The sequence below is a fragment of the Chamaea fasciata genome, unplaced genomic scaffold, assembly GCF_029207755.1.
Source record: "Chamaea fasciata isolate MVZ Bird 193981 ecotype frontalis unplaced genomic scaffold, bChaFas1.0.hap1 SCAF_5, whole genome shotgun sequence".
Classification (NCBI taxonomy): domain Eukaryota; kingdom Metazoa; phylum Chordata; class Aves; order Passeriformes; family Sylviidae; genus Chamaea; species Chamaea fasciata.
In genome coordinates this window covers 850,338-877,909 of record NW_027094090.1, presented here as the reverse complement: position 1 = coordinate 877,909, position 27,572 = coordinate 850,338, and the positions used below count along the sequence as shown (strand labels likewise).

General features: G+C 46.7%; 1 protein-coding gene across 1 annotated transcript in view; it reads left to right on the top strand.

Moving 5' to 3' along the window:
* The first annotated feature begins 8,374 nt into the window (after positions 1 to 8,374).
* SHANK3 (SH3 and multiple ankyrin repeat domains 3) overlaps positions 8,375 to 27,572 on the top strand; it is a 55,760-nt gene continuing 36,562 nt past the window's right edge. The window contains 1 exon segment of the mRNA XM_066184503.1: positions 8,375 to 8,413. Within this exon segment, the coding sequence (XP_066040600.1) occupies positions 8,375 to 8,413 (39 nt within the window).

The following is a 27,572-nucleotide window of genomic DNA, read 5'->3' as shown; positions in this document are numbered from 1 at the left end:
TGACGGACACGGTGATGGATACTCCTCCTTCCACATCCCCACGCACCTCTGGAACCCAAAGAACTCCGGGAGCTGCTCCAGCCAACGGCCCAAAATTCCCGATTTCCACCCCAAATCTGCACCAGGGGCAGCAGGAGGGGTGGGAGGTTCTCACGGTGCTGATCCCACCAGCCTGGATTCCAGCAGCATTCCAGGCCTGGAGTGGGGACAGATTCCAACATTCCCTTCATTTATTTATCCAGAGTAAATCAAACAATCTGCAACCCCGATCGACTCCAAAAAAACCCCTCCCCTAAAAAAAAAGGAATTAAACTGGCCACGGGGTTGTGCTTCCTGCAGGACCCAACACGCTCCACGCTCTCCCTCCTGGCTCACGGGAAGGGGTTTCAAGATTCCGAGGAAAAAGCTCAGCCCGGGCGCCGTGGGTGTGCCAGGCTCCCCCGGAGCCGCCCGGCTCCCACTCCCAGGGAATTAAGAGGGGATTTGCATTGCTGGAATTTCTCCCCGCCCTCGGCAGGGGGTGGAGGGTGAGTCCCACCCTCCACCTGAGGGACCAGGAGCGCGGATCAACCACAAAGGGCACTTTATGTAAAACCCAACTCTGCATCAGGGGCTCCAGGAGGAAGGATTAATTACTTGGAGGAGGATTAGTTCCTTGAAGAGACTTAATCTGTGTAGAGGTTACTTTAAAACCAGGGAGTTTTGGTTCTGGGGGCGAAAAGTGAATTTTTTTTTTTTTTGGGAACAAAACAAAAAAATCCTGCCTGGAGTCACCAGATTTTCATAGGCAGGAGGTTTTTTACTACTAAATAAATCTAAAATATGATATAAATAAATCTAAAATATAATATAATTGCGGTAATTAAATGAATGCTGTTAGTTATTTTAACACCAAACTGAATCTGTAAAAGTCAATTTTGTCTTTTGTTTTTCCGTAAAATGAAAAACGAGGATTGAAAGGATTCCTGTCACCAACTGATGGGACAGTTTCCTGAAAATGTTCTCCAAAGTTGATGAATGAAAACTTCCTCCCTGGGCCTGGCATTCCGTGAGTTATGGAAAACTGAAACAAAAATTGGATTATTTGGTTACGTGTTTGTGTCTCTGTCTGGAAAGCTTGAGGATTCCACATCCCTGGAATGTCCAAGGCTGGAGAAGGCTTGGAGCACCCTGGGACACTGGGAGGTGTCCCAGCCCACGGCAGGGGTGGCACCGGGTGGACTTGGAGGTCCCTTCCCACCCAAACCATTCCAGGATCCCACGAGTTCCATCATCAATGTGTTACGTGCAGATCATTGGGCTCCACCACCCACGCGGGTCCTTCCCAGCTCAGGATATTCCACAATTCCGTGGTTTCCAAGAGAACGACATAAAAGCAGCAGCAGCAGGTCTCAGGTGACCTCCATCCACGCCCTGCCCCAGCAAAGCCCGGGCCAGAGCCCAAACTCAGCCAAGTCTGGCTTTGCTGATATTGGAGCTGAGGGTGCCTAGATTGGCATCACCAAGGGCAAAAACTGCGCAGCCTGACCCCGTGACGGGCCCCAAATAAAGACAAAGCCCCTGGTTTGCTCCCTCTAAAACCTTCCAAAAAGTATGAAACGGAATGAGGATGAAATCAGCAGCCTTGAATCCCAGATATTCCTGTCCTAATCCCATCTCAGAACGTGCCCATGGTGGGTAATGCACAATGCTGAGCACTTGGGTCATCCAGGCTGGGCTGACCTGAAAAAATACCTCCATCCATCCCTCCATCCCTCCATCCATCCATCCATCCATCCATCCATCCATCCATCCATCCATTCATCCCTCCATCCCTCCATCCATCCCTCCATCCATCCATCCCTCCATCCATCCATCCATCTCTCCATCCATCCATCCCTCCATCCATCCATCCATCCATCCATCCATCCATCCATCCATCCATCCCTCATCCCTCCATCCATTCCCCACCCCTCCATCCATTCCCCATCCCTCCATCCATGCATCCATCCATCCATCCCTCCCTCCATCCATGCATCCATGGATCCATCCCTCCATCCATCCATCATCCATTCCCCATCCATCCATCTGTCATCCATCCATCATCCATCCATCCATCCCTCCATCCCTCCATCCATGGATCCATCCCTCCATCCATCCATCCATCCATCCATCCATCCATCCCTCCATCCCTCCATCCATCCCTCCATCCATGGATCCATCCCTCCATCCATCCATCCATCCATCCATCCATCCATCCATCCATCCATCCATCATCCATCCATCCATGCCTCCATCCCTCCATCCATCCATCCATCCATCCATCCATCCCTCCATCCATCCCTCCATCCATGGATCCATCCCTCCATCCATCCATCCATCCATCCATCCATCCATCCATCCATCCATCCATCATCCATCCAATCCATCCATCCATCCATCCATCCATCCATCCATCCATCCATGCCTCCATCCCTCCATCCATCCATCCATCCATCCATCCCTCCATCATCCATTCATCCCTCCATCCATCCATCATCCATTCCCATCCATGCATCTGTCATCCATCCATCATCCATCATCCATCCCTCCATCATCCATCCCTCCATCCATCCATCCATCCATCCATCCATCCGCCCTTACGGAACTTTAGTCCCCCATCAGGAATTCCAGTCTCGCTCCTTTAATTAGCAGGAAATAGGACATTTCCAGGAGATAATTAACTGCAACTCTGATGTTAATTGCAAGGAGAGGAGGAGAATTCCCCGAAGTTGCACCAAGCCCTTCCAGCTGTGACTCGGGAGCGAACGCAGCGACGTCAGCCAAGCTAAGCAGACCCAGAGTCTGCAAAAATAATCCCAAAATATTCCCAGGTGCTCAGGGACCGGATGGAGTTGTGGATTCCAAGCAGAGCCCAGGTTGATGTGCTCCTGGAGAGAACGTGGCATGAGCATTGCTGAATTTCTGCCTTTTCCATGGGAGCGCAGCCAGTGCCAGCAGGATGGGTCACCCAGGTTGTCCCCAGATTTTGGGGGGCTCCTCCCAACCTCTGGAAGAGACTTTGGAGGTTCCTCCAAGCCTGCGAAGCAGCATGAAGGAAGCACCAAGGCGGGAGCTGGGAAAGGAGACAAGGAACAGTCATCTCTCCCACAAAAACCGGGATGAAGCCGTGGGACTGCGGCGTCCAGGATCAGACCAGAACCGCCAGCAGCTGCAGATTCTGGAGATGACCACCAGGAGATGAATGACCAGATAACCACGGCTCCTCCACCTCTGCTCTTCCAAACATGAGGAATGCCACGAACTCCTCACAGCCCGGTCCTGGCCCAGCTCGTCTCCGACATCCTCGGCGTGGTGGGAATGAGTGGAGGAACACCAAGGAGGGTCCCCAGTTGGGAGGAGTTCTGGAAGTTCTGGCCACCAGCCATGAACCATCAGGAGGAGCCGCAGCCTGAGCTTTCTGAGGTTTTCCACACTGGGAATGAAGAGCTTTGAACGTCTCAGACCGGGCTGGATGAGGCTTGGAAGAACCCGCACTCATGGAAGGTGTCCTTGACCACGGCAGGGGGTTGGAATGAGAGGAGCTCCAAGGTCCCTGAAACCACCCAGATTCTCCCCAAATACACCGTGAGCTGCCACGACTCCCAAAAATCCATCCAGCGAGATTCCAGCAGGAGAAACCCCTTCCAAGAGCCCTTCCAAGTCCTCAAAGACTCCAACCTCACGTGCCAAAAAGCCACAGAGGGATCCCCGTGGATTTGTTCAGGAACAGGAGGGAAGACGATGCTCCAACAGGAATAAAATGTGGAAAAACTGTTTTTCCGACCCCGGGAGGAATAGGATGGGGAGGACAGGAGGGAAGGGAAGGGAATGGAGAGGGAGGGAAGGGAATGGAGAGGGAAGGGAAGGGAAGGGAAGGGAAGGGAAGGGAAGGGAAGGGAAGGGAAGGGAAGGGAAGGGAAGGGAAGGGAAGGGAAGGGAAGGGAAGGGAAGGGAAGGGAAGGGAAGGGAAGGGAAGGGAAGGGAAGGGAAGGGAAGGGAAGGGAAGGGAAGGGAAGGGAAGGGAAGGGAAGGGAAGGGAAGGGAAGGGAAGGGAAGGGAAGGGAAGGGAAGGGAAGGGAAGGGAAGGGAAGGTTTCCATCAAGGAAGAAAGCAAAGCCCTGTTTCCACGCCTTCCCCCTGGGCCCAGGGCAGGGGAGGGAGGTCCCTGCACACACCTGAGCTGTAGCTGTCTGTCGAGGACTGCGAGATGGAGCGCGACAGCGACCGGCGGCCGATCTTGGTCGGGCGCTTGTTGAACTCCTGCTTCTGGTCGGCAAACTGGATCTGTGGAAAGAAATCAGGGAGTTTTTGTAAATAAAAAAAACCAAACCTCACCAGATCGATCCCAAGAGCCCAAAGCCTTGAGGAGACACCGGCACCGTCTCAGTCGTGGCCTGGAGCACAATTCCTGTTGTTTAACAGGGACTGGATACAGTAAATTGCCCGTTCCATTGAATTTCAGTCCTTCCAGCCAAGACTGGAGATGTCGCTCCAGGCTGTTGAGTTTTGAGAGCACAGACGCCTGGAGAACACAAGTTTTCAGGAGTGCACCACGGGTGAGGAACAGCCATGGGGAAGGGAAAATCCACACCAAACTCAGGTTACAGCCAGGGATTAACGCCCTGATCCCGGCGGGCGGGACGGGGGCTTTGCACACACACACCAGAGTTTGTGTTCCTCATCTAAAAAGCCGCTGGCCTGAAATAATTTCTCTTTTTCGTCCTTTTTTCTTCCCCTTAATTTAGAACAAATCCCTCCACGGCCGAGCAGCTCCATCAAAGGAGGAGGTGATTGGCGTGAAGCGGTGCTGGAGGCACGCAGGGATTTCAGCAAAGGGGGAACAATTTGGGTTAAATTCACCTTCTCCTCTGCCACATCACCTCTTCAAGGACATCGAAAACAGCTTTTCACACAACACAACGATCTCGGGAATTCAGGGCTCTCTGAGCCCTCGCACATCCAAACCCGAGTGAAGGACGAAGCAAAAGAAGTCCTGGATCAGGCAGAATTAGAGCCAGAGTTTCAAATAAACCCTTTGAGGTTTAAAGCCCTTAAACATTGCCACAAGCTGGGTTCAGCTCTAGCTGAGACAGCCCAGGAGGCGGAAGGAAGCGCCAGGATAGGGAAATTCGGGAAGGGGCCAGCTCAAGGCTCGGATCTGCTTTCGGCTCGCCTTGGCCAACATCCTCTGGGTTTAATCCTTTACGGAACAGACAGAGCGGGCAAAAGGGGAATTTCTCAGAGTCCCGGAGTGGTTTGAGTTGGATGGGACCTTAAAGATCATCCAGTTCCATCCCTGCCACCTTCCCCTATCCCAGGGTGCGCCAATCCCTGCCATACCCACGACAGCCAGGATGGGAAGGTGGGAATGTTCCAGATGAGGATGGAAAGAGAGACCTGGCTCCAGGCTGAGCTCATTCAGCTCCCACCAAAACCCCTCTGAAGGCAACAGCTCCAAGGAGGAGCTGTGGAGCCCTGGAGAGCTGCAGCCCCTTGGATTCAGGAGCCCAAGCCGCTCTGAGAGCTGCTGCTTTCAACTTCCAGCAGGAACAAACGATTCCCGCTGGAAAAACATCACCCTGTGCAGGGGGCACGAGGGGTTAATGAGGGCTGAGCGCAGGTGAGGTTTCACCTTCGCATTCCAAATGAGCCAAATGCTCCATCCGACCCGGGGTTTCCACCACAAAGTGCCACACTGAGCTGCTTCTCCGTGCCAAAAAAACGTCTCCCGGAAAAGGTTTTCATGGAAAACCTCCCTGAGCTGAGCCCACCAACCCCTCCAGGCAGGAAAACAACCCTGGAGCAACGTTTGCCTGGACATTTCACATTCCAAATGAGCCAAATGCTCCATCCGACCCGGGGTTTCCACCACAAAGTGCCACACTGAGCTGCTTCTCCGTGCCAAAAAAACGTCTCCCGGAAAAGGTTTTCATGGAAAACTCCCTTGAGACCACCAACCTCTCCAGGCAGAAGAACAACGTTTGCCCGGACACTTCATCACTCTCAAGAGAAAATCAAGAGAACCTCTCCGGAGATCAGGATTTTCTCCAGCCGAGGGATAAAGCGATGGGGTGGAAACACCAAGGAAAGGAGGAAGAAGAGAGAGGTGAGAGAAAAAAAACCACGCGGGGTTTTTTTTTTTTTGAGCAGAAAACCCCATAATTATGGTCCCCAAGAGTGCCCTCACCTGGGCCTTCATCCCCGACTCCCCGTTGACGTTGTATTTCTTCTTGTTGGGCATGGTGGCCCGGCCGGCCGCAGGAGCAGGGAATGCCCAATTTATACCCGCCAGCCCCGTCCTCATCCCGCTGATCCTGCCCGCTCCGGTTCCACCCCGGGCGGGAGGCCAGTTGGATTTTCAGACTCTTGGAGGTTTGTTGGGGTTTTTTTCCCCCCATTTTTGTTGTTTCGTTGGGTTTTTTTGGCAGACCTAATGAGGCGTCCCGACCAAACAATGTGGTTGTTTTTTTTTTCCTGTGGAATTACGGCGTGGCCCTGACCTCGGGAGGCTCCGAGGCGGTTTTTTGAACGCGGCCCGGGCTGGGGTGTGCATAACAATGCCTTGTTTATGTAACTAGAACATTTCCCTGCTCTCTATAATTAACTCGCTAATTAAGCTCCTTTAACTGGGGTCCTTCCCCCCCCCCCCCCCTTCCAACAATGTCAGATGATTGCGTTGACGGAGCCTCGTTAGAAGGAAATTAACTAATGAGCAACTAAAACAACGGGGGCGTTTGTTGGAGGGCAAAGAAGTGGGGGTTTTTAATTGTTATGATTTTAATTATCCCGGCCCTCGCTGCGTCCCCCAAGGCAAGCAGGACAGAGTTTTGTCCTTGGAAGGGTGCGGACTCCGACGTTCATCCCCGCGTCGTTCCGATCCTTTTGGGAATTTACGGGATCGTGGGATGGTTTGGGTTGGAAGGGACCTGAAATCCCATTCCACCTCCCACTTATCCCAGGTTGCTCCAGCCTCGGACACTTCCAGGGATGGAGCAGCCACAGCTTCTCTGGGCAGGAGGTTGAGGGTTTTTTATGGGAATTATCTTATAAATTATCAGGGATAAAACTCCTTGGATAACAACGCCAGCTGCTAAATGGGAATTAAAATGATTGTCCTGTTACGGGCTCCGTTCATTCCCATCGTTAGGTGGGAAGAGATGATCCAAGGAAGGGAAAAAATGGGAAAAAACGAGGGTGGTGAGGCACTGACCTCCACTCCATCCTGTGATTCCATCCTGTGACTCCAAGGAAAAGGGATTTGGGAAGCAGCAGGGCACCACTTCTGACTGAATATGGAATAAAAAACTCCACCGGCCCTGATTCTTCCTGTACACCTGATTTTACACCGGATTTACACCAGATTTATCCCAGATCGGATCCAATCCTGCTCCTCAACAGTTGTCCCGAGGATGGAAAACGCAGCCAGGGAAAATTCCTTCCCAAAATGTTCCTTTCCATCTCCTGGATTTCAGGGAATCCACTAAAACAGGAAGAAAATTTCCTGAGCTGTGTGAAAGCAACTCCTGGAGGAATGGATGGGGGAATAAAAACAACAACAAAAAAGGAGGGAAACCCCTCGCCCCCAGAATTCCCGAGTTGTACAATAATCAAAAAACATGAAAATTTGAAATATCAAAGGTTTTTCTTGGGGGGGGAAAAAAAATAAATCCCCTTTTTCTCCTCAGTGAAGGTCGAGCCCGATACGGTAAAATTAAGAATTAATATTCGATAAAAAGGCTGAAATTAAAAGATTTTGCTTCACCTCCGCCCCGGAGCTCAGGAAATCTTCTGTGATTTCTGTGTCAGTCAGATAAAAACAGAGAGAACGACGCTCAGTCCCAGGAAATTATTCTGGTTTGAGTGTCTTTAATTGATTATTGGACACAGATATTGATTTATTTTTCAGGGAACAAAGAGAGAAAACTGGAGTTTTCTGCGGGATTAAGCAATCCACCCGCAAAGAACTCGGGAATTTCAGTTTCTACATCATTTTATGATGAATTATGGTGGATTTACGACGATTTGCCAAAGAAAGGTTGGGAATGAGGAGTCACCCACCCGGGCCAAAGAGTTTTTCCATGGGAAAAGCATTTTTCCCACCTCTGTCGGTCACAATCCCACAAAAAAAGCAGGAAAAAAGAAAAAAAAGGGTTTTTCCACATGGCCTCGACTTGCAGCGAACAGGTCAGTTCTGCCCAGTCTAAACTCCTCCGTACAATAAATAAAAATAAAAATAAAATCCCTATAAAAGATTTGTCAAAAAAAAAAAAAAAAAAACCAACCCCAGTTTAAATCAAAATTGCTCAAAAACCAGGTTGGACGTAGCAAATGACGCGGGAAAATAAAACCGAAGATGCAGGAAAAGAAAACTCAAGGAAAATCTGATCACGAGGTAAAAAACCCCGTGCAAACATCGCTTTTTGTTGAATGTCACTGCCATTGTACATAGTTATATATCGTTTTTATATCCATATATACACATGTGTAATATATGTAGAGTTTGTAGTTTTATTATATATACCTGTAAATATAATATTATATATAAACTCTACAAATATATATATTAATCAATATATAATGAAATATATTAATATTATATATTTACATAGATAAGTATATACATTTAATATCTATACTTGCATATAATAAATATTTTATATATACATACAAATATATACATTATAAATATATATTTTATATACGTGTGTGTATATATAAATATTTAATATTTATATGTTTGCAGGGTTAAAATTCAAAAAGTAGCAAAGAATTTCTCTCACTTTTACCATCTCCCTCCAAAGCAACAAGAAGTTTTGCTGTTTCATATCATTCGTTCTTTATGCTTGTTAAGTGTTTTGTTTGCCAAAAATATTAATTTTTTCCCGATTCTCTCCGAAAGAGTTCCCTGCTGAGGGTGGTCAGGAGGGATTTTAGGGAAAATTCCTGCATGGGAAAGCTGCGCCGGGGAGGTTCGGAATCTCAGAATCCCCATCCCTGCTGAACCCAAAGGAATTATTATTATTATTATTATTATTATTATTATTATTATTATTATTATTATCATTATCATTATTATCATTATTATCATTATTATTTTCATTCACCACTCCTACAATTTCCCAATCTTTGGTCAACAACAAGAGGTTAAAACCAGGGACTCAGCGAGAACATTCAAGACCTAAAAGGCTGTTTGAAATCATGACCTTAAGGATAACGAGCAATTTAGAGCTCGGGCTAATTATTTCTTGAATTGTGGCTGACCCGAGGAGCCCCGTAAAATGCAAATGAGCCGAGTTAAAATCCTGATTAAAAACGTGGCTGCAGGACATGAGCCGGAGCCCTTTGGAGATGGATTTGATGCCACGGCAGCTTCAAACCACCCATGAAATCGTAATAAAAAGGAAATTACTGAAGCTGTAAGAATAAAAACGTCTGTTTAAATCCAGTTTTTTGTCACTTGAGCCTGATCCCAAAAGCACCAAATCCGTAAAGGATTAAAAAAAATCAGAGAACCCACAGGGAGAGGTTTATTTTTGAAGGAAAACTCCACGATTTTACAAAGGAAAACCCACATCTGAGTCAATAAATGAAGTTGTGAAGGACGCAAAGTTTGCCACTGATAACCCTGAAAGGCAAAATTCGCTCCTGATGAGAAAAATACGCTAAAATCTGGGGGAAGGCTGAAAGGATCGTGCCACAAAAAATACAGCGAGAGGGAGAATAAACTGGAATTTTCAAATATAATCCATGAAATTATGAAAGGGATAGCAGGGAACATAAAGCTGGATAAAAAGGGGAATAATGATGTCTGAATCCACTGCATGGACAATATCTGTAAATAAAATAAAATAAAATAAAATAGAATAAAATAAAATAAAATAAAATAAAACAAAACAAAAAATACTGCATGGACAATGTCTGTAAATAAAATAAAATAAAATAAGATAAAACAAGATAAAATAAAATACTGCATGGACAATATCTGTAAATAAAATAAAATAAAATAAGATAAAACAAGATAAAATAAAATACTGCATGGACAATATCTGTAAATAAAATAAAATAAAATAAGATAAGATAAAATAAAATAAAATAAAATAAAATAAAATAAAATAAAATAAAATAAAATAAAATAAAATAAAATAAAATAAAACACTGCATGGACAATATCTGTAAATAAAATAGAATAAAATAGAATAAAATAGAATAAAATAGAATAAAATAGAATAAAATAGAATAAAATAAAATAAAATAAAATAAAATAAAATAAAATAAAATAAAATAAAATAAAATAAAATAAAATAAAATAAAATTACATTTCCTTTGCGGAAGCACCAGAATTCCAACTTTTTATCCCACTGATCCAAGTGTTTTCAGAAGAACTACCAGGAAGGACAAGTTCAAATCCAGAAATTGGAGATGTGAGCAGAAATATAAGATAAACAGACAAACAAACAAATATTGATCCATTGGAGCCAAGCCCAGACATGGAATTCTGCCTTCCAAGCCTTGCTCAGTTTTTGTATCATTTTATTTCCAGCTGCTTTGGGAATTCTTTCCACTGGAGAAGAAGGGAAAAGTGGATTTTAATATTTGGGATCCATTCCAAGCTCTTTTAACCACTCAAATGAGGAGAATTTTTTTGCCCCTGGAGGGCGTCGGGAAGTTTTTTAGAGGTTTTATTCTGACGGCAGGATGTAAATTGATGGTAAAAAAATTAAGATGAAAAGATGGATCTGGGATGAAATTCCAAATCTCCTGGACCACACTGCGCTCAGGAATCTTCTGTGATTTCTGTGTCAGTCAAATAAAAACAGAGAGAACGACGCTCAGTCCCAGGGAATTGTTCTGAGTGCCTTTAATTGATTATGGGACACAAATATTGGGGGGTTTTTTAGGGAACAAAGGGAGGAAAACAAGAATTTTCTGTGGGATTAAGCAGCACAAACTCTCCAAACCCACCTGCAAAGAATTTGGGAATTTCAATTTCTGCACGGGGTGAGTTAAAATCCATCCCACTCCCTGCCAGTCCCAAATCCCAATAAAAACTGGACGTTCATACAACGGGTTTGGGGTGAGCAGGGCGGGGGATCACCCCTATTTTTGTTTTATCGTCCCATAATTAACGAGGCGATTCCTGCCAGCGACGCTCGTTAATCTCCCACCTTAACGAGGTTCTCGGCAGGAATTCAGCTGGTTAAAGGGGAGCAGCTCAGGAACTCACCATCCACTGGGGCAGCTGGAAGGCGCCGCCGTCCCACATCTCCACGCTCACGTCTGGGATGAACTGGGAGGAACTGGGATGAAACTGGGAATGCACTGGGAATGCACCAGCCCGGCCCCACAGCTCACAGGACCCTCAGGGACTGATGTCTCTCAGGGCAGCGGCGATGGGTTCCTCATTCCTGCTCCAAACTCCAAACCCGGGAAGGGCTCGGATCCATTCCCCACCAGCCTCAGCTCAGCTCGGTGTTTGAGTCAGGAATAACCTGGCTGCGGTGTGCAGGATGTGTCCATCCAGCAGCTGCTGATGATTCCAGCCCGGCGTCCCCAAAATCCCGATGTCCCCAAAATCCCGATGTCCCCAAAATCCCGATGTCCCCACTAATCCAGCAGTGATGTCCCTCAGGCACGTCGGGATTTAGAGCCGGAGGCTCCCAGCACTGAGGATTTCACTGGGCACCATCAAAATTCCTTCAGCGTCAATCCGAAGAGGGCAGGGATGCCCCAAATCTTGACTGGAGCACAGCTCCGGCTCGATCCGGTTCGGAATGAACTCCACATTCCGAGGGGGAATTCTTTTAAAGGATCCTTCCAGTCCAGAATGAACTCCACATTCCGAGGGGGAATTCTTTTAAAGGATCCTTCCGGTTCAGAATGAACTCCACATTCCGAGGGGGAATTCTTTTAAAGGATCCTTCCGGTTCAGAATGAACTCCACATTCCAAGGGGAATCCTTTTAAAGGATCCTTCCAGTCCAGAATGAACTCCACATTCCGAGGGGGAATTCTTTTAAAGGATCCTTCCAGTCCAGAATGAACTCCACATTCCGAGGGGGAATTCTTTTAAAGGATCCATCCAGTCCAGAATGAACTCCACATTCCGAGGGGGAATCCTTTTAAAGGATCCTTCCAGTCCAGAATGAACTCCACATTCCGAGGGGGAATCCTTTTAAAGGATCCTTCCAGTCCAGAATGAACTCCACATTCCGAGGGGGAATTCTTTTAAAGGATCCTTCCAGTCCAGAATGAACTCCACATTCCGAGGGGGAATCCTTTTAAAGGATCCTTCCAGTCCAGAATGAACTCCACATTCCAAGGGGAATCCTTTTAAAGGATCCATCCAGTCCAGAATAAATTCCACATCCCACGGTGCTTTGAAAGGATGGATCCAGCCCGGGATGAACTCCACATTCTGAGGGGAATCCTTTTAAAGGATCCATTCAGTTCGGAATGAACTCCGCATTCCATGGTGAATGCTTTTAAAAGATCGATCCAATCCAGAATAAATTCCACATTCCACGGTGCTTTGAAAGGATCCATCCAGTCTGGAATGAACTCCACATTCCGAGGGGAATCCTTTTGAAGGATCCATCCGTTTTGGAATGAGCTCCACGTTCCACGGTGCTTTTAAAAGATCGATCCGGTGCGGAATGAACTCCACATTCCACAGTGAATGCTTTTAAAGGATGGATCCGGTGCGGAATGAACTCCACATTCCACGGTGCTTTTAAAGGATCCATCCAGTTCGGAATGAACTCCACACTCCACAGTAAATGTTTTTAAAAGATCGATCCGGTGCGGAATAAATTCCACGTTCCACGGTGCTTTTAAAGGATGGATCCGGTGCGGAATGAATTCCACGTTCCTTTTAAAGGATGGATCTGGTGAGGAACGAATTCCACGTTCCTTTTAAAGGATGGATCCGGTGCGGAATGAACTCCACATTCCACGGTGCTTTTAAAGGATGGATCCGGTGCGGAATGAATTCCACGGTGCTTTTAGAGGATGGATCCGGTGCGGAACGAGCTCCACGTTCCTTTTAAAGGATGGATCCGGTGCGGAATGAATTCCACATTCCACGGTGCTTTTAAAGGATGGATCCGGTGCGGAATGAATTCCACATTCCACGTTCCTTTTAAAGGATGGATCCGGTGCGGAATGAATTCCACGGTGCTTTTAGAGGATGGATCCGGTGCGGAACGAGCTCCACGTTCCTTTTAAAGGATGGATCCGGTGCGGAATGAGCTCCACGTTCCTCGGTGAACGCTTCATGGCAATCCCAGGGAAGAGCAGCGCCGGAGCCGCCGGCAGGGCTGCAGCTCCCTCTGCCGAGCAGAGAGGACAGGAAGGAACACTTGGAAAAGGATCTCCCGCATCATTCCACATCCAGACCGGGATACAAACACGATCCCGCCCCTCTGCAGCCTGGAGCTGAGGTTTCATCTTCGCTGAAATCAACCCAAAATCCCGAATTCCCGTGAGCTTTCTGAGCCCTCTTTGGGTTGTCATCAGTGCCACGGTGAAGGTGGGGCTGGGAGCATCCCCTCCCTTCTCCTCCTTCCTTGGAATTCCCGGGAATTTCTGGGAGTTTGTTACATTCGGGGCGGCATTTCCCCACTGCTGGCAGTTCCTCCTTCCACATGGGAAGAAGTTTCTGGTCACTGCTGCCTCCAGTCCCATCTCCAAGTTTAATTTGTGCCAGGAAAATGCAGAAGTGTGGGATTTGCGGAGCAGGGATATTCCCATGGAGCCAAAGGATTCCCAGAGCTCTCGCTGTCCTTGCACCCCGGGCATTCTTTCCTCCGTGGATAATTAAAAAAAAAGTGGATGATGAGTATTTGAGCTTCTTTGGAGTTTTTAGATGAGACGAAGCTTTAGGTCAGAAGGAGGAAATCGGGATTTTCCTCCTTCCCTACCTGATGCTCCCCAACCTTTAACTCCCCGTGGATGGTGATTTCCAACATCCCTGACTCAAACCAAGGGTCATTATTAAAATAGTTTATCCTAATAATTTTAATATTATTTAAAAATTCAGGAAATACCAGCAGTGACCCGCTGGGAAAAGCTGCTCCAAATCCTGGCCCCGGGAAAAGGGAGAATGATCAGGAAAAGCTTTTAAACCCTACTTTGATGAATAAATCACTTATTTAGGGATATTTAGGGAAACTCAACTTAGGGATGAGTTTCAGAGCAAAGAACAATTCAAAGCCCTCAGTAAATAAAATTTAATTTTAATTTAATTTAATTTAATTTAAAAATGGAAATAAAATTTCCAGCATCCAGAGGTTGAACGGGATTAAAGCCCTGAGCGGAGAACGAGAATTATTGCCCAAACAGAAATTATTATATATATATAGGAATTATTGCCCAAATCCTCAAAAAATCCAGGGATTTGCCATCCCTGCTGAAAATTCCATGAGGGAAGGATGGGATCTGTCGGAGGAGGGAGGGAATGGGATGAATTCCAGCCGAGAGGAACTGGAATTCCCCCAAGCAGGCACGAGGGGGAGCGAGAGCCCGCGGAAAAAACCCGAGGTTTTCATGGATGGAGAACAGGCCAAAAAAAACACCCCAAAAAACAAACAAAAAAACCAACCAAACCAAAAAAAAACAACCAAAAAAACCAAAACAAAAAAAACCACCAAAAAATCCCCCCCAAAAAACAAACAAAAAAAAAACCCCACAAAAAGAAAAAACAAAAGAAACCCCACAAAAACCCCAAAAACCCAGAGAGGGCTTTGAGGAGCATTCGTAGGGATTTCTTCCAGCTGCAACCACCAGGGAATGAAGGGTCGGGGTGGGATTCAGAGTGTTATAAACGCGGATTCCAAAGGCGCCTTTTGGCAAATACTAAAATGAATATTACAGGTATAATTGTAGTGCACTACCGGAGTTTAGAAAGGTGATAAACGTGTATTTTCCGATTGTGACACCGCGCTAACAGTAAAAAAGACCGGGTTTATTCTCTTTGTAGCACCTAAACTGACCGAACCAGGAAGTGCGGAGGATCACCTTGCATTTCTGCCTCAGGACTGCTGACTTTCTGTTTCTTATTCAAGTGAAGACAACCAAAAAAAACCACAAAAAACCCCCAGGAGAAGAATTTATGAGACCAGACGAAGTAGATCTACCAGATAAAACGGTCGGGAAAGATTTAGAACAGATCAAACCCAACGAGAACGTTTGGATTGTGCGTTAGGATCGATCGAATCTGACACAGTGATCCTTAAAACACGGAATTTTGAAGGAGTGAGTGTCCTCACTCCTTTTCCTGGTGAGGCACCTCAGCCGGAACTTTTGCTTTTCTGTCTCCTAAACTGTCTATTTTTATTTTTATTTTTATTGTTTTTTTCTTATTAAGCTTATAAATTTTTCTAAGAGAGCGAAACTTGTTCTTCACAAGAGGAATCCACGGATGGAAGGTCACGGGGGTTGGCTGTCCCTGTTTTTTTCTTCCCAAGCTTCACGTCCCCACCAAGGGTCCCAGCTCACCTGGGAACTCTCCAGCTCTTCCCCTTCCCGTGGAATTCCAGAAAATTCCACACTGGGGAGGCCCTACCTCAAATCCCAGGGCTCTCACAAGACCTGGAGGGGCACCAGGAGAAAGGTCTGGAGAACTTTGGAATTGTATCCTTGGAATTGCATCCTCGGGACAAGAATCCGAGAGGGAAGTTTGGGAGAGAGCCTGGGGAGTTTTCTTCAGGTGGGAAGAGGAGGAGAAGAATAAAAAAATGAAATTCAATCATAAATCAAGACTTTCGGGTTAAGTGTCCTTGGCTAAGGAGGAGATTGTGGCCAGAAACGGTGGATTCCACGTTTGGAAAAAAATAATGGACACACAGAGATCACAGAGTGTGGTGGAGCAGCCTGGTCTGGTGGGAGGTGGGATTTCTGCTGGAATCCCACGGAATCCGGGAATGGTTTGGGTGGGAAGGGACCTTGAAGTCCACCCAGTGCCACTCTGCCATGGCAAGGCCGGGTTTTGGAAGCTGGAAAGTGTCGCCAGGAGCTGGAATGGGACGACTCCGAACCATTCCATGAGTCCACAGTCCTCATCATCCCAGGGAACTCTCCGAAACCCCAAAGCCGATGAGGAAACCCTGCCCTGCTCCAACACCGACCCCGATCTGGGTGTTTGGGATGGAAAAGCCTCCCTGAGATCCCGAGCTCGGAATTACCACCGACAAGTCTCCTAAATTCCCAATCTTCTCACGGACAACTCCCATTAATTCCCAATTCCCGTTTCCAGGTGTCCCCGCTGGAATTCCAACCTCACCCTGAGCACCTCGGTGACCTTGGGGACCGTCCCCACAGCCGGAGGGAGTGGAGGGGGCGGCTCCAGCTCCCAGCATTCCTGAGCCATCCCAGGGCCGGGAACGTCGCTCCCAGCCGGCAGCAGGGGAGGGGAAAGGGAATTAACGAGCGGAGCTTTAATCAGCGGAGCTCGGGGTAATGAGGAACTGGAACAGGGAATGACACGGCCCAGCGCTCCCTGAGCCGCCTCTTTCCCATGGGAATGAACTTCTGGGGTCCTGAAGGGTGTTATAAACGCAGATTATCAAGTTGGCTTTCGGCAAATATTACGATGAGCACTCGACGTGTAATTGGACTGTGCTAAATTTATTAATAGATTTTTTAATAGGGGATGAACGGATTTTCTAATTGTGACGCAATGTGAAGGTTTTTTTTTTTTTTTCTTCTTTGGAACATCTAAACTGACCAAGCCAGAAGGTATGGGGGGAAAGATCATCACCTCGTAACCCTGCATTAAAAACTGCTAAATTTTCGTGGTTTTTTAAATCAAAATCACCAAAAACCTCAAGAGGAAGATTTATGAGACCCATGTCACACCAGACAGAGTGCAGCCACCCACAAATAAATCTATTAAATAAGATGATTGGGGATACTTGAAACAGAAAACATCTATTGAATATGTAAAAAAGCCATCCTTAAAACACAATAATTAAAAAGAGAAGTGTGCGCTTTCAGCTCCAGCCGGAACTTTTTGCCTTTCTGTCTCCTAACCGTCTGTTTTTAATTTTTATTCAACTTGTAATTTTTTCCTAAGAGAGTGGAACTCGTTTTTCGCAATTCGAATCGCAGATGAAGGATCTGGGGAGGCAAATCCAGCTTTTCCCTGGGCGTTTGTCACCCCAGAGCAGAGGAGATCCAAGGGGAGGATCAGAACTGCTGGAATAAGGAGAAGAAACCCATTTTCTCGTTAATATTGCTCATGAATTTGCACAAAGCCAGGCCTTGTTAGGCCAGGTTTAATTCCGGTGCGCGGTGGATAAAAACCAGAATTCCACCTGGAATTCCAAGGGTTTGTTTCCAGTTCGTTCCAAGGGATCAGCCAGGAGTTCTCAGAGCACTTTTTCCAGGGCAAATCCCGGAAAAATCCCTCACGAATTTTACTCCAGCTCCTTCTCCAACCCTTCAAGATTTCCATGGATAATCCCAGCTGAGGGATTCGAGGTTTTTCGCCTTTCTGGGGTAAAAGCTCCAAAGTGGAACAATCCAAACCCTTTTTATCCCCAGTGAGTCCCCACTCCCGGCTTATTTTGGGTATTAAACCCCAAATTTCCAAAGTTTAAAATCCCCTGACATGAAGTCCACGATCCCAGGGTGCTCCAACCTTTCCCTGGACATTCCAGGGATTCTCTGGGAATTCCAGCCCAGCCAGGAATTCCCAGTTCCCAAGATCCCACCCGAATTGCCCCTTTCCCAACCCGAAGCCATTCCCTGTGTCCTGTCCTCAGGACTGCTCTGATATTTAAAGTTTTTGTATTTTAAACCGAATTAAACCGGGATCGGATCCTTCCCATTCTTCATGACTCCAACAAATCCCTGCTTTTGAAGGTCCCAACCCCCTGGTGCTTGCAGAAACGACAAATAATTCAAATTATCTCCCCCTTTCCTGTGCTGAAGCAAAGCTCAAACCCAAGCTGAGCTGTTGGTTGTGTTTTTTTACACTGGGAATGTCTTTTTGCCATTAAGGATGAAATCTTCCAGCACGGGAATCAGCCCTGGGAAGGAATAACGGAATTTTACAGATCCTCACGACTTTACCATGCACCAAGAGGAAAAGGACGGAGTGGGGATAAAATATCACAGGATCACAGAATGTGTAGGTCGGAAGAGACCTTCAAGCTCATCGAGTCCAACCCAGCCCCGACACCTCAACGAGATCATGGCATCGAGTGCCACATCCAGTCTCTTTTTAAACACCTCCACCACCTTCCCGGGCAGACCATTCCAGTGTTTCCTCACTCTTTCCGTGAAAAACTTGCTGATATCCAACCTGTATTTCCCGTGCCGCAGCTTGAGGCTGTGTCCTCTCGTTCTGTCAGCTGCTGTCTGGAGAAAGAGACCAACCCCAGCTGCCTACAGCCACCTTTCAGGAGTTGTAGAGTGATCAGGTCACCCCTGAGCCTCCTTTTCTCCAGGATAAACAACCACAGCTCCCTCAGCCATCCTTGGCTTGTTTTCCAAACCCTTCACAAGCTTTGTAGACTCCTCTGGAAATGATCAAGCATCTCAGTGTCCATCCTAAACTGAGACACCAGAGCTGGACACAGCACTCAGTGTCCATCCTAAACTGAGATCCCAGAGCTGGACACAGCACTCAGTGTCCATCCTAAACTGAGACACCAGAGCTGGACACAGCACTCAGTGTCCATCCTAAACTGAGACACCAGAGCTGGACACAGCACTCAGTGTCCATCCTAAACTGAGACACCAGAGCTGGACACAGCACTCAGTGTCCATCCTAAACTGAGACACCAGAGCTGGACACAGCACTCAGTGTCCATCCTAAACTGAGACCCCAGAGCTGGACACAGCACTCAGTGTCCATCCTAAACTGAGACACCAGAGCTGGACACAGCACTCAGTGTCCATCCTAAACTGAGACACCAGAGCTGGACACAGCACTCAGTGTCCATCCTAAACTGGACACAGCACTCAGTGTCCATCCTAAACTGAGACACCAGAGCTGGACACAGCACTCAGTGTCCATCCTAAACTGAGACACCAGAGCTGGACACAGCACTCAGTGTCCATCCTAAACTGAGACCCCAGAGCTGGACACAGCACTCAGTGTCCATCCTAAACTGAGATCCCAGAGCTGGACACAGCACTCAGCGTCCATCCTAAACTGAGATCCCAGAGCTGGACACAGCACTCAGTGTCCATCCTAAACTGAGACACCAGAGCTGGACACAGCACTCAGTGTCCATCCTAAACTGAGACACCAGAGCTGGACACAGCACTCAGTGTCCATCCTAAACTGAGACACCAGAGCTGGACACAGCACTCAGTGTCCATCCTAAACTGAGATCCCAGAGCTGGACACAGCACTCAGTGTCCATCCTAAACTGAGATCCCAGAGCTGGACACAGCACTCAGTGTCCATCCTAAACTGAGATCCCAGAGCTGGACACAGCACTCAGTGTCCATCCTAAACTGAGACACCAGAGCTGGACACAGCACTCAGTGTCCATCCTAAACTGAGACACCAGAGCTGGACACAGCACTCAGTGTCCATCCTAAACTGAGATCCCAGAGCTGGACACAGCACTCAGTGTCCATCCTAAACTGAGATCCCAGAGCTGGACACAGCACTCAGTGTCCATCCTAAACTGAGACACCAGAGCTGGACACAGCACTCAGTGTCCACCCTAAACTGAGATCCCAGAGCTGGACACAGCACTCAGTGTCCATCCTAAACTGAGATCCCAGAGCTGGACACAGCACTCAGTGTCCATCCTAAACTGAGATCCCAGAGCTGGACACAGCACTCAGTGTCCATCCTAAACTGAGACACCAGAGCTGGACACAGCACTCAGTGTCCATCCTAAACTGAGATCCCAGAGCTGGACACAGCACTCAGTGTCCATCCTAAACTGAGATCCCAGAGCTGGACACAGCACTCAGTGTCCATCCTAAACTGAGACACCAGAGCTGGACACAGCACTCAGTGTCCATCCTAAACTGAGATCCCAGAGCTGGACACAGCACTCAGTGTCCATCCTAAACTGAGACACCAGAGCTGGACACAGCACTCAGTGTCCATCCTAAACTGAGACACCAGAGCTGGACACAGCACTCAGTGTCCATCCTAAACTGAGACACCAGAGCTGGACACAGCACTCAGTGTCCATCCTAAACTGAGACACCAGAGCTGGACACAGCACTCAGTGTCCATCCTAAACTGAGACACCTGAGCTGGACACAGCACTCAGTGTCCATCCTAAATGGAGATCCCAGAGCTGGACACAGCACTCAGTGTCCATCCTAAACTGAGACACCAGAGCTGGACACAGCACTCAGTGTCCATCCTAAACTGAGACACCAGAGCTGGACACAGCACTCAGTGTCCATCCTAAACTGAGATCCCAGAGCTGGACACAGCACTCAGTGTCCATCCTAAACTGAGACACCAGAGCTGGACACAGCACTCAGTGTCCATCCTAAACTGAGACACCAGAGCTGGACACAGCACTCAGTGTCCATCCTAAACTGAGATCCCAGAGCTGGACACAGCACTCAGTGTCCATCCTAAACTGAGACCCCAGAGCTGGACACAGCACTCAGTGTCCATCCTAAACTGAGACACCAGAGCTGGACACAGCACTCAGTGTCCATCCTAAACTGAGACACCAGAGCTGGACACAGCACTCAGTGTCCATCCTAAACTGAGACACCAGAGCTGGACACAGCACTCAGTGTCCATCCTAAACTGAGACACCAGAGCTGGACACAGCACTCAGTGTCCATCCTAAACTGAGACACCAGAGGTGGACACAGCACTCAGTGTCCATCCTAAACTGAGACACCAGAGCTGGACACAGCACTCAGTGTCCATCCTAAACTGAGATCCCAGAGCTGGACACAGCACTCAGTGTCCATCCTAAACTGAGATCCCAGAGCTGGACACAGCACTCAGTGTCCATCCTAAACTGAGACACCAGAGCTGGACACAGCACTCAGTGTCCATCCTAAACTGGGATCCCACAGCTGGACACAGCACTCAGTGTCCATCCTAAACTGGACACAGCACTCAGGTGTGGCCTCTCCAGTGCCCAGTCCAGGGGCAGAACGACCTCCCTGCTCCTACTGGCCACACCATTCCTGATCCAGGTGCCACTGGCCCTCTTGGCCACCTGGGCACTCTGCCGGCTCATGTCCAGCTGCTGTCTCCAGTGTCCCCAGGTCTCTTTCCTCCTGGGCACTGTCCGGCCACATCATCCCCAGCCTAGAGCACTGCAGGGTGTAATTGTGGCCAAAGTGCTGGACTGGACACTTGGACTCACGAAACTTCATCTTGCTGGACTCTGCCCATCCATCCAACCGTTCCAGGTGTCTCTGCAGAGCCATCCTGGCGTCCAAGGGATGGACACACGCTCCCAGCTTAGCGTCGTCCGCAAATTTACTCATGAAAGACTCAACGGCTTCCCCCATGTCGTCAATGAAAATATTGAACGGAGCTGGCCCCAGCCCAGAGCCCTGGGCGACAGCACTGGTGTGAAATATTCAGGTAGTAATATGGAATTCCTGAGGGGGAATAAAATAAAACACGAAGAGGGCGAGGGGAGGAATTATTGGAAATCCAGGGGAGGAATTTTTTTTTTCCCCCAAAATTAATTCCTGAGCGGAGTGGAGCCTGACAAGCGCAATTAAGAGTCGTTAATTTGGGAATTTTAATCGCCCCGGGGCTGGGAGAGCTCTGGAAAAAGCAAATTAATTCCCCTGGGTCAAACCCACACAGGTCCAGGAGAGCCCAGAAATGTGAGGATCGAATTAAAACCTTCAGAAAAATTAAAATACATAAATCCGCCCAGACACGAGGCGGGAAACGCGAGTTTAGTTTGAAATAAATCGAGGATTTTTAGAAAAATCCTTAGAAAACAAACGAGCGAATCAGCAAGAAAAAGGCCTGAAGTCTATTTTAAAGTTCAAGTAACATTTTAGCAAAAGTCAGTTAAAATCCAGTCATAACAAAAATAACGCAGCCTGGCTTGAAATTCCTGGATATTTACGTTTTTATATTCCTGTCGGGAATGTTCGTCGTGCTGAGCGTCTCCCCAGATGCCCAAATCCACCCAAAAATTGAGTTTCCTCGGCTGTCTCAAAGCCAGGATTTTAGGAAAAAAGCGAATTATTGGAATAATTGACTTTAGGAAATCGATTTTTAGGGGAAAAAAAGTGAATTACTGAAATAATTGATTTTAGGAAATCGATTTTTAGGAAAAAAGCGAATTATTGAAATAATTGACTTTAGGAAATCGATTTTTAGGGGGAAAAAAGTGAATTACTGAAATAATTGATTTTAGGAAATCGATTTTTAGGAAAAAAGCGAATTATTGGAATAATTGACTTTAGGAAATCGATTTTTAGGGGAAAAAAAAGTGAATTACTGAAATAATTGATTTTAGGAAATCGATTTTTAGGAAAAAAGCGAATTATTGGAATAACTGAGTTTAGGAAATGGATTTTAGGAAAAAAGCAAATTATTGGAATATTCAGATTTATTTCAGAACAGCTGGGTTGCTCTGGAAGACGAATCTGGCCCAGATTTCACCCAGATTTGGGGTGATTTTCCATTTTAATCCGAAAATCCCGGAACGGATTTCACAGCCACAAATTTTTTTTCGCCATAAATTGGCAAAATTCTGCCAACTGCTGTGGAATCAAAACCATAAATTGGTTTAAATGCCGGTGGAAAATTGTTTTTTATGGAATTTGGGCAGGAAGGGATTTCTGAGGGATGGAGTTTCAGCCCTCTGGACAATTTTTCCAGAATCCCACAGTTATTTTAACCAAACCCAGCCAGGGATGAGCTGAAACCTGAGGAATTTATCCCTGGAATTATCGGTTTTTTTGAGGGAGAAATTTGGTTTAAAAGCTTTGTTGCTTTTGGACGGTCCAAGAACCGGAGGCAGCTTTGGATAAAACCGAGTTTAAAGGTGAGTTTCAGCTCTAAAATCCCAGAAATTCAACGCGCAAACAGCAGGAATAGAAAAATTGGAGGAGAAATTCCTCCGTCCCGCAGTTGTTTTAACCAAACCCAACCAGGGATCAACAGAAACCCGAGGAATTTATCCCTGGAATTATCCAGGAGGGGCTCTGGGAAGCTCCGAGGGGATTAATAAACCCAAAAGGAATGAGCGGAGCAGGTGAATCAATTAAAGATTTTTTTTTTTTTTTGGTGTATTAAAAGATCAAGGAGGACGTTAAAAAAACCCCCCCCGTTGAAAATGAGCCTAATGAGGGATTACTAACGAGCCTCCCCCTGGAAGCTGCGACAGCTGCCAAGGAGAAGCTGCCGCTGTTCCCTCCCACGCCCGGGGAGCGGGATCCACGGCGGTGACACGTGAGCCGGGCTGATTTGGTGCATTCAGGATTCCAAGAAAAGGCACCGAATTGTCGCGGGGATTTTCACGAGAATCGGAGTTTTTCAATTGTTTCGAGGGCAGGGATCCGCTGAAAGGCCGGAGCAGGAGTTTCAGGGATAAATAAATAAATAATATTAATAATAATAATAATGAGTCTGCACAGCCCAGAGTTTCCAGCAGGACTCGGTGTTCCTTTTTTTTTTCTTTTTTTTCTCCCAGCTTTCCTGGATCCCGTGGTCCCGCTGCAATCTGGTTTTCCTCCCATCTGCTCCGCTCACCCATCCCCCCTTTTCTGCACAATCATTAGGGGGATAAAAAAATAAAATCAAAAATCCCTCGGAGAACCCCAAGCAGGTGCTCCACGTTCAGTTCTTCACCAGAAAAAAAAAATCAAAGAGAAATTCAGCTTTTTTTTTTCTTTTTTTTTTTTCACTGCAGCACGCTGAACTTTCCACGATTTCCTTGGATTTATGGAAAAAAATCCCAAAGATCTACATTTTTTGGGATGCCGCCACCTCAAACCACTGCGGGGTGTAAGTTCCCAGCTCCTCCAGTCTGCCCAGCAGAAGGATTTTTGGGGTTGTTCCCAGCCTGATTGAACTAAAAACAACCTACCTAAATGAAATGAACTAAAACCGATTCCAAATAAAATCAACTAAAAATAAAAATTAATTAAAATAATTCTCGAAATATTTGATTTGGAAACGAACTAAAATCACGATTTGCTGACCGGGCTGGTGCCGAAGGTTTTCCTCAGATGCCTGAGGAGTTTTGGGAGACAACTCCAGAACGGGAGGGGTAATTAACACGCAGTGATTAACACAGCATCAGGCACGTTCTGCAGGAGAAGGGGCTGGAATATCTTGGGAAAAAATCTGGGAATCGTCCGGGTTTTCTTGTCTTTAAAAATAAAAGGGTTTTGGTGGTTTGTTTTTTTACGGGTGGCCCCAAAGCTGAGTTATCTGCAGGTTTTTAGGAGTCAGGGGTTTGTCATCCGCGGGTGATTCAGGAGCAGCTGAAAAATTCCAGGGATCTGCTTGGGAAAAACGGGGATGGGATGGGTGGGAAGGGACCTCAGAGCTCATTCCAGGGACAATTCCACGGCCCCAGGCTGCTCCAATCCTTCCTTGGACATTCCAGGGATTCTCTGGGAATTCCAGCCCAGCCGGGAATTCCTGCCCAAGATCCCACCCAAATTTCCCCTTTCCCAGGATTTCCCTGTGTCCTGTCCCTCCATTCCTTTCCCAAATTCCAGCTCTCCTGGAGCCCCTCCAGGCCCTGGAATGTTCTGGAAGCTCTCCCTGGATCCTTCCCTTCTCCAGGAGAACATTCCCAGCTCTCCCAGCCTGACATTGGATCCATCTCCTCTCCAGGAAATCAATGGACTGAGGGGCTTCGCTTGGAATCTCCGGAATCCATGAAAGGTCTCCCTTCCCTTTCCCTCTCTTTTCTCTCCCCATTTCCCCATAAAAATCCCTCGGGATGGATCCCGAGTGTCCCGAATCCCAGAATCCCAGGAGCAGTTTGGGTGGGAAGGGACCTCAGAGCTCATTCCAGGGACAATTCCACCATCCCAGGCTGCTCCAATCCTTCCTTGGACATTCCAGAGATTCTCTGGGAATTCCAGCCCCGGCAGGAATTTTACAGGATTTTAAAGTTTTCCTTTCCCAGTGCTCTTGCCATTTTTAAAGCTTCCATTTCCCAGTCTTTATGGCATTTTTACACTTCTCCATTTAAAACTCGGATGGATTTTCTCCTCAGAAATCCAAACGGATTCTCCCAGGTGACCTCTCCTCCTCATTTCAGCCTCCACAGGCAGAGGCAATAAAAATAATAATAATAATAATAATAATAATAATTTCCAAGGGAGTGAAAAAGCTGCAGCCTTTGATATCTGCAGGAGAATTTCAACCCCCCACAAAAATCTGAACCCCAGAGCCGGGCCTGTCCTCAGCAGCTTGGAAAATGGGACGGAAAAGGGGATTTTATGGGATTTAATGGGATTTAATGAGGGTGAGCAGGAGGAAAGAACTGAAAAGGAGCGATTGGAGAGCGCCCGAATTTAGATTTAACCCAGAACATTCTTACATTTCAAGGAAGCCCACGGAGATAACGGCAGCAAAAGGCTGAGAAATCCCAAAACGTGGGGGCTTGGAAAAGAAAGGGAAGCCTGGAGGGAAGGCCGGGCTCAGGGAGGGTGTGGGAGGAGAGGCTGAAAAGGGAAAAAAGCTGCACCAAAAGGTGGGATCACGGCTGGAAGAGAGAAAATCTCGGATCTTTTGTTTTTTCACCGGAGTGATATTCATGTCCCAGATAAAGCGCCGAAGGTGTTCGAGGGTGAAGGATTTGTGAGACGCACAAAGAATCACATTATTAACAACAACAAAAAAAATAAACTCCAAGTCCTCGCTGACCTCTCTGCCCCATCCCCACGTTGATTCCTCACCCCCCTGCACCACCAGAGATTTTGGCTTTTCAGGAAAAAACGGGCAAAATCCCATTAAAAATACGGATTCCTGCCTAATTAACAGGAATAATTAGTGTATCTTTGATGAATTTGGGTGCTGCTGCTGGAGGGCACAAGAACCGGAGGGAGGTTTGGGTAAAACCGAGTTTCAAGGAGGGTTTCAGCTCTAAAATCCCAGAAATTCAGTGTGCAAACAGCAGGAATAGAAAACTGGAGGAGAAATTCACAGTTCTTCCCTGTAAAAGCGGCTCCTCAGCACTGGGAGAACGTTCCCGGCACGGTCCAGGTGGGATCAGGCTGGAAAAGCTGATGGAGGGCAGCAGCAAAAGCTCCAAATCTCCCCAAAATTTTGGGTCTGGGGAGTAAAAGTAAAATTTTTTTTTTTTTTTTTGAACAAAAAGAAATAAATCCTGCCTGGAGTAGCCAGGTTTTTATAGGCAGGAGATACTTTACTGTTAAATGCATGGGAAATAGAGAAGAGTGTGTGGAATTCTGGTAATTTCCCCGGGGCATTTGCTTCAAGGCATCCCCACACAATTAAACAAATAAATGGAAAAATTCCAATGTGTTAAAGAAGAGAAGGGAAAATTTCAATAAATAAATGGAAAAATTGCATCGATAAAGAAGGGAAAATTTCAATAAATAAATGGAAAAATTCCATTGATTAAAGAAGAGAACGGAAAATTTCAATAAATAAATGGGAAAATTCCATTGATTAAAGAAGAGAACGGAAAATTTCAATAAATAAATGGGAAAATTCCATTGATTAAAGAAGAGAACGGAAAATTTCAATAAATAAACGGGAAAATTCCATTGATTAAAGAAGAGAACGGAAAATTTCAATAAATAAATGGAAAAATTCCATTGATTAAAGAAGAGAATGGAAAATTTCAATAAATAAATGGAAAAATTCCACTGATTAAAGAAGGCAACGTACAGCTTCAATAAATAAATGGAAAAATTCCATTGATTAAAGAAGAGATCAGAAAATTTCAATAAATAAATGGAAAAATTCCACTGATTAAAGAAGAGAACGGAAAATTTCAATAAATAAATGGAAAATTTCCATTGATTAAAGACAACGCACAACTTGGATAAATAAATGGAAAATTCCCCAAACAAACCCTCTGACAAAGGAGTGGGAGCCAAGGAAAAAGGTGATCCCTCGGTTTTTTTCCTGGCAGAAAGTGGGAACCTGTTCTCTTGGCTTTGCGTTCCCGGATTAATTCTGGGGAGGAGACAAAGGTCAAGGCAACAAAATCGCGTTAACGGCGATTTTTTCATCCAAGCCTTTGATTTTCGTGCTCCTCGTGCCCCGAGAGTCGCCGGCAGGGCAGAAAATATTTCAGTTGATGGGATTAGAGCGGCCCCAAGTCATTCCTGCCCCTGCCCTGTGCCAGCAGCCTCAGTCTGAGACGTGGGAAGGGCCCCACGTGTTTGGGGCAGCTGAAATAATCCAATCGCGGCTGTGGGTTTCATTGAGTTAACGGCAAAGGTAAAGTCAGAGTGGTTCTGGAGAAAGGAATTGGCTGGAGGGGTGGAACACGGGTCGGGCAGGGGTTGAGTTCAGGAGGATTTCATGAAATGTTCTTGGTAGGACACAGAAAACCGGGAATGAAATGAGGGAAAGAATCCCAAAGCTCGGCTCCATCCTGAAGTTATTCTTCCATCCCAAAGCTTTCCCTC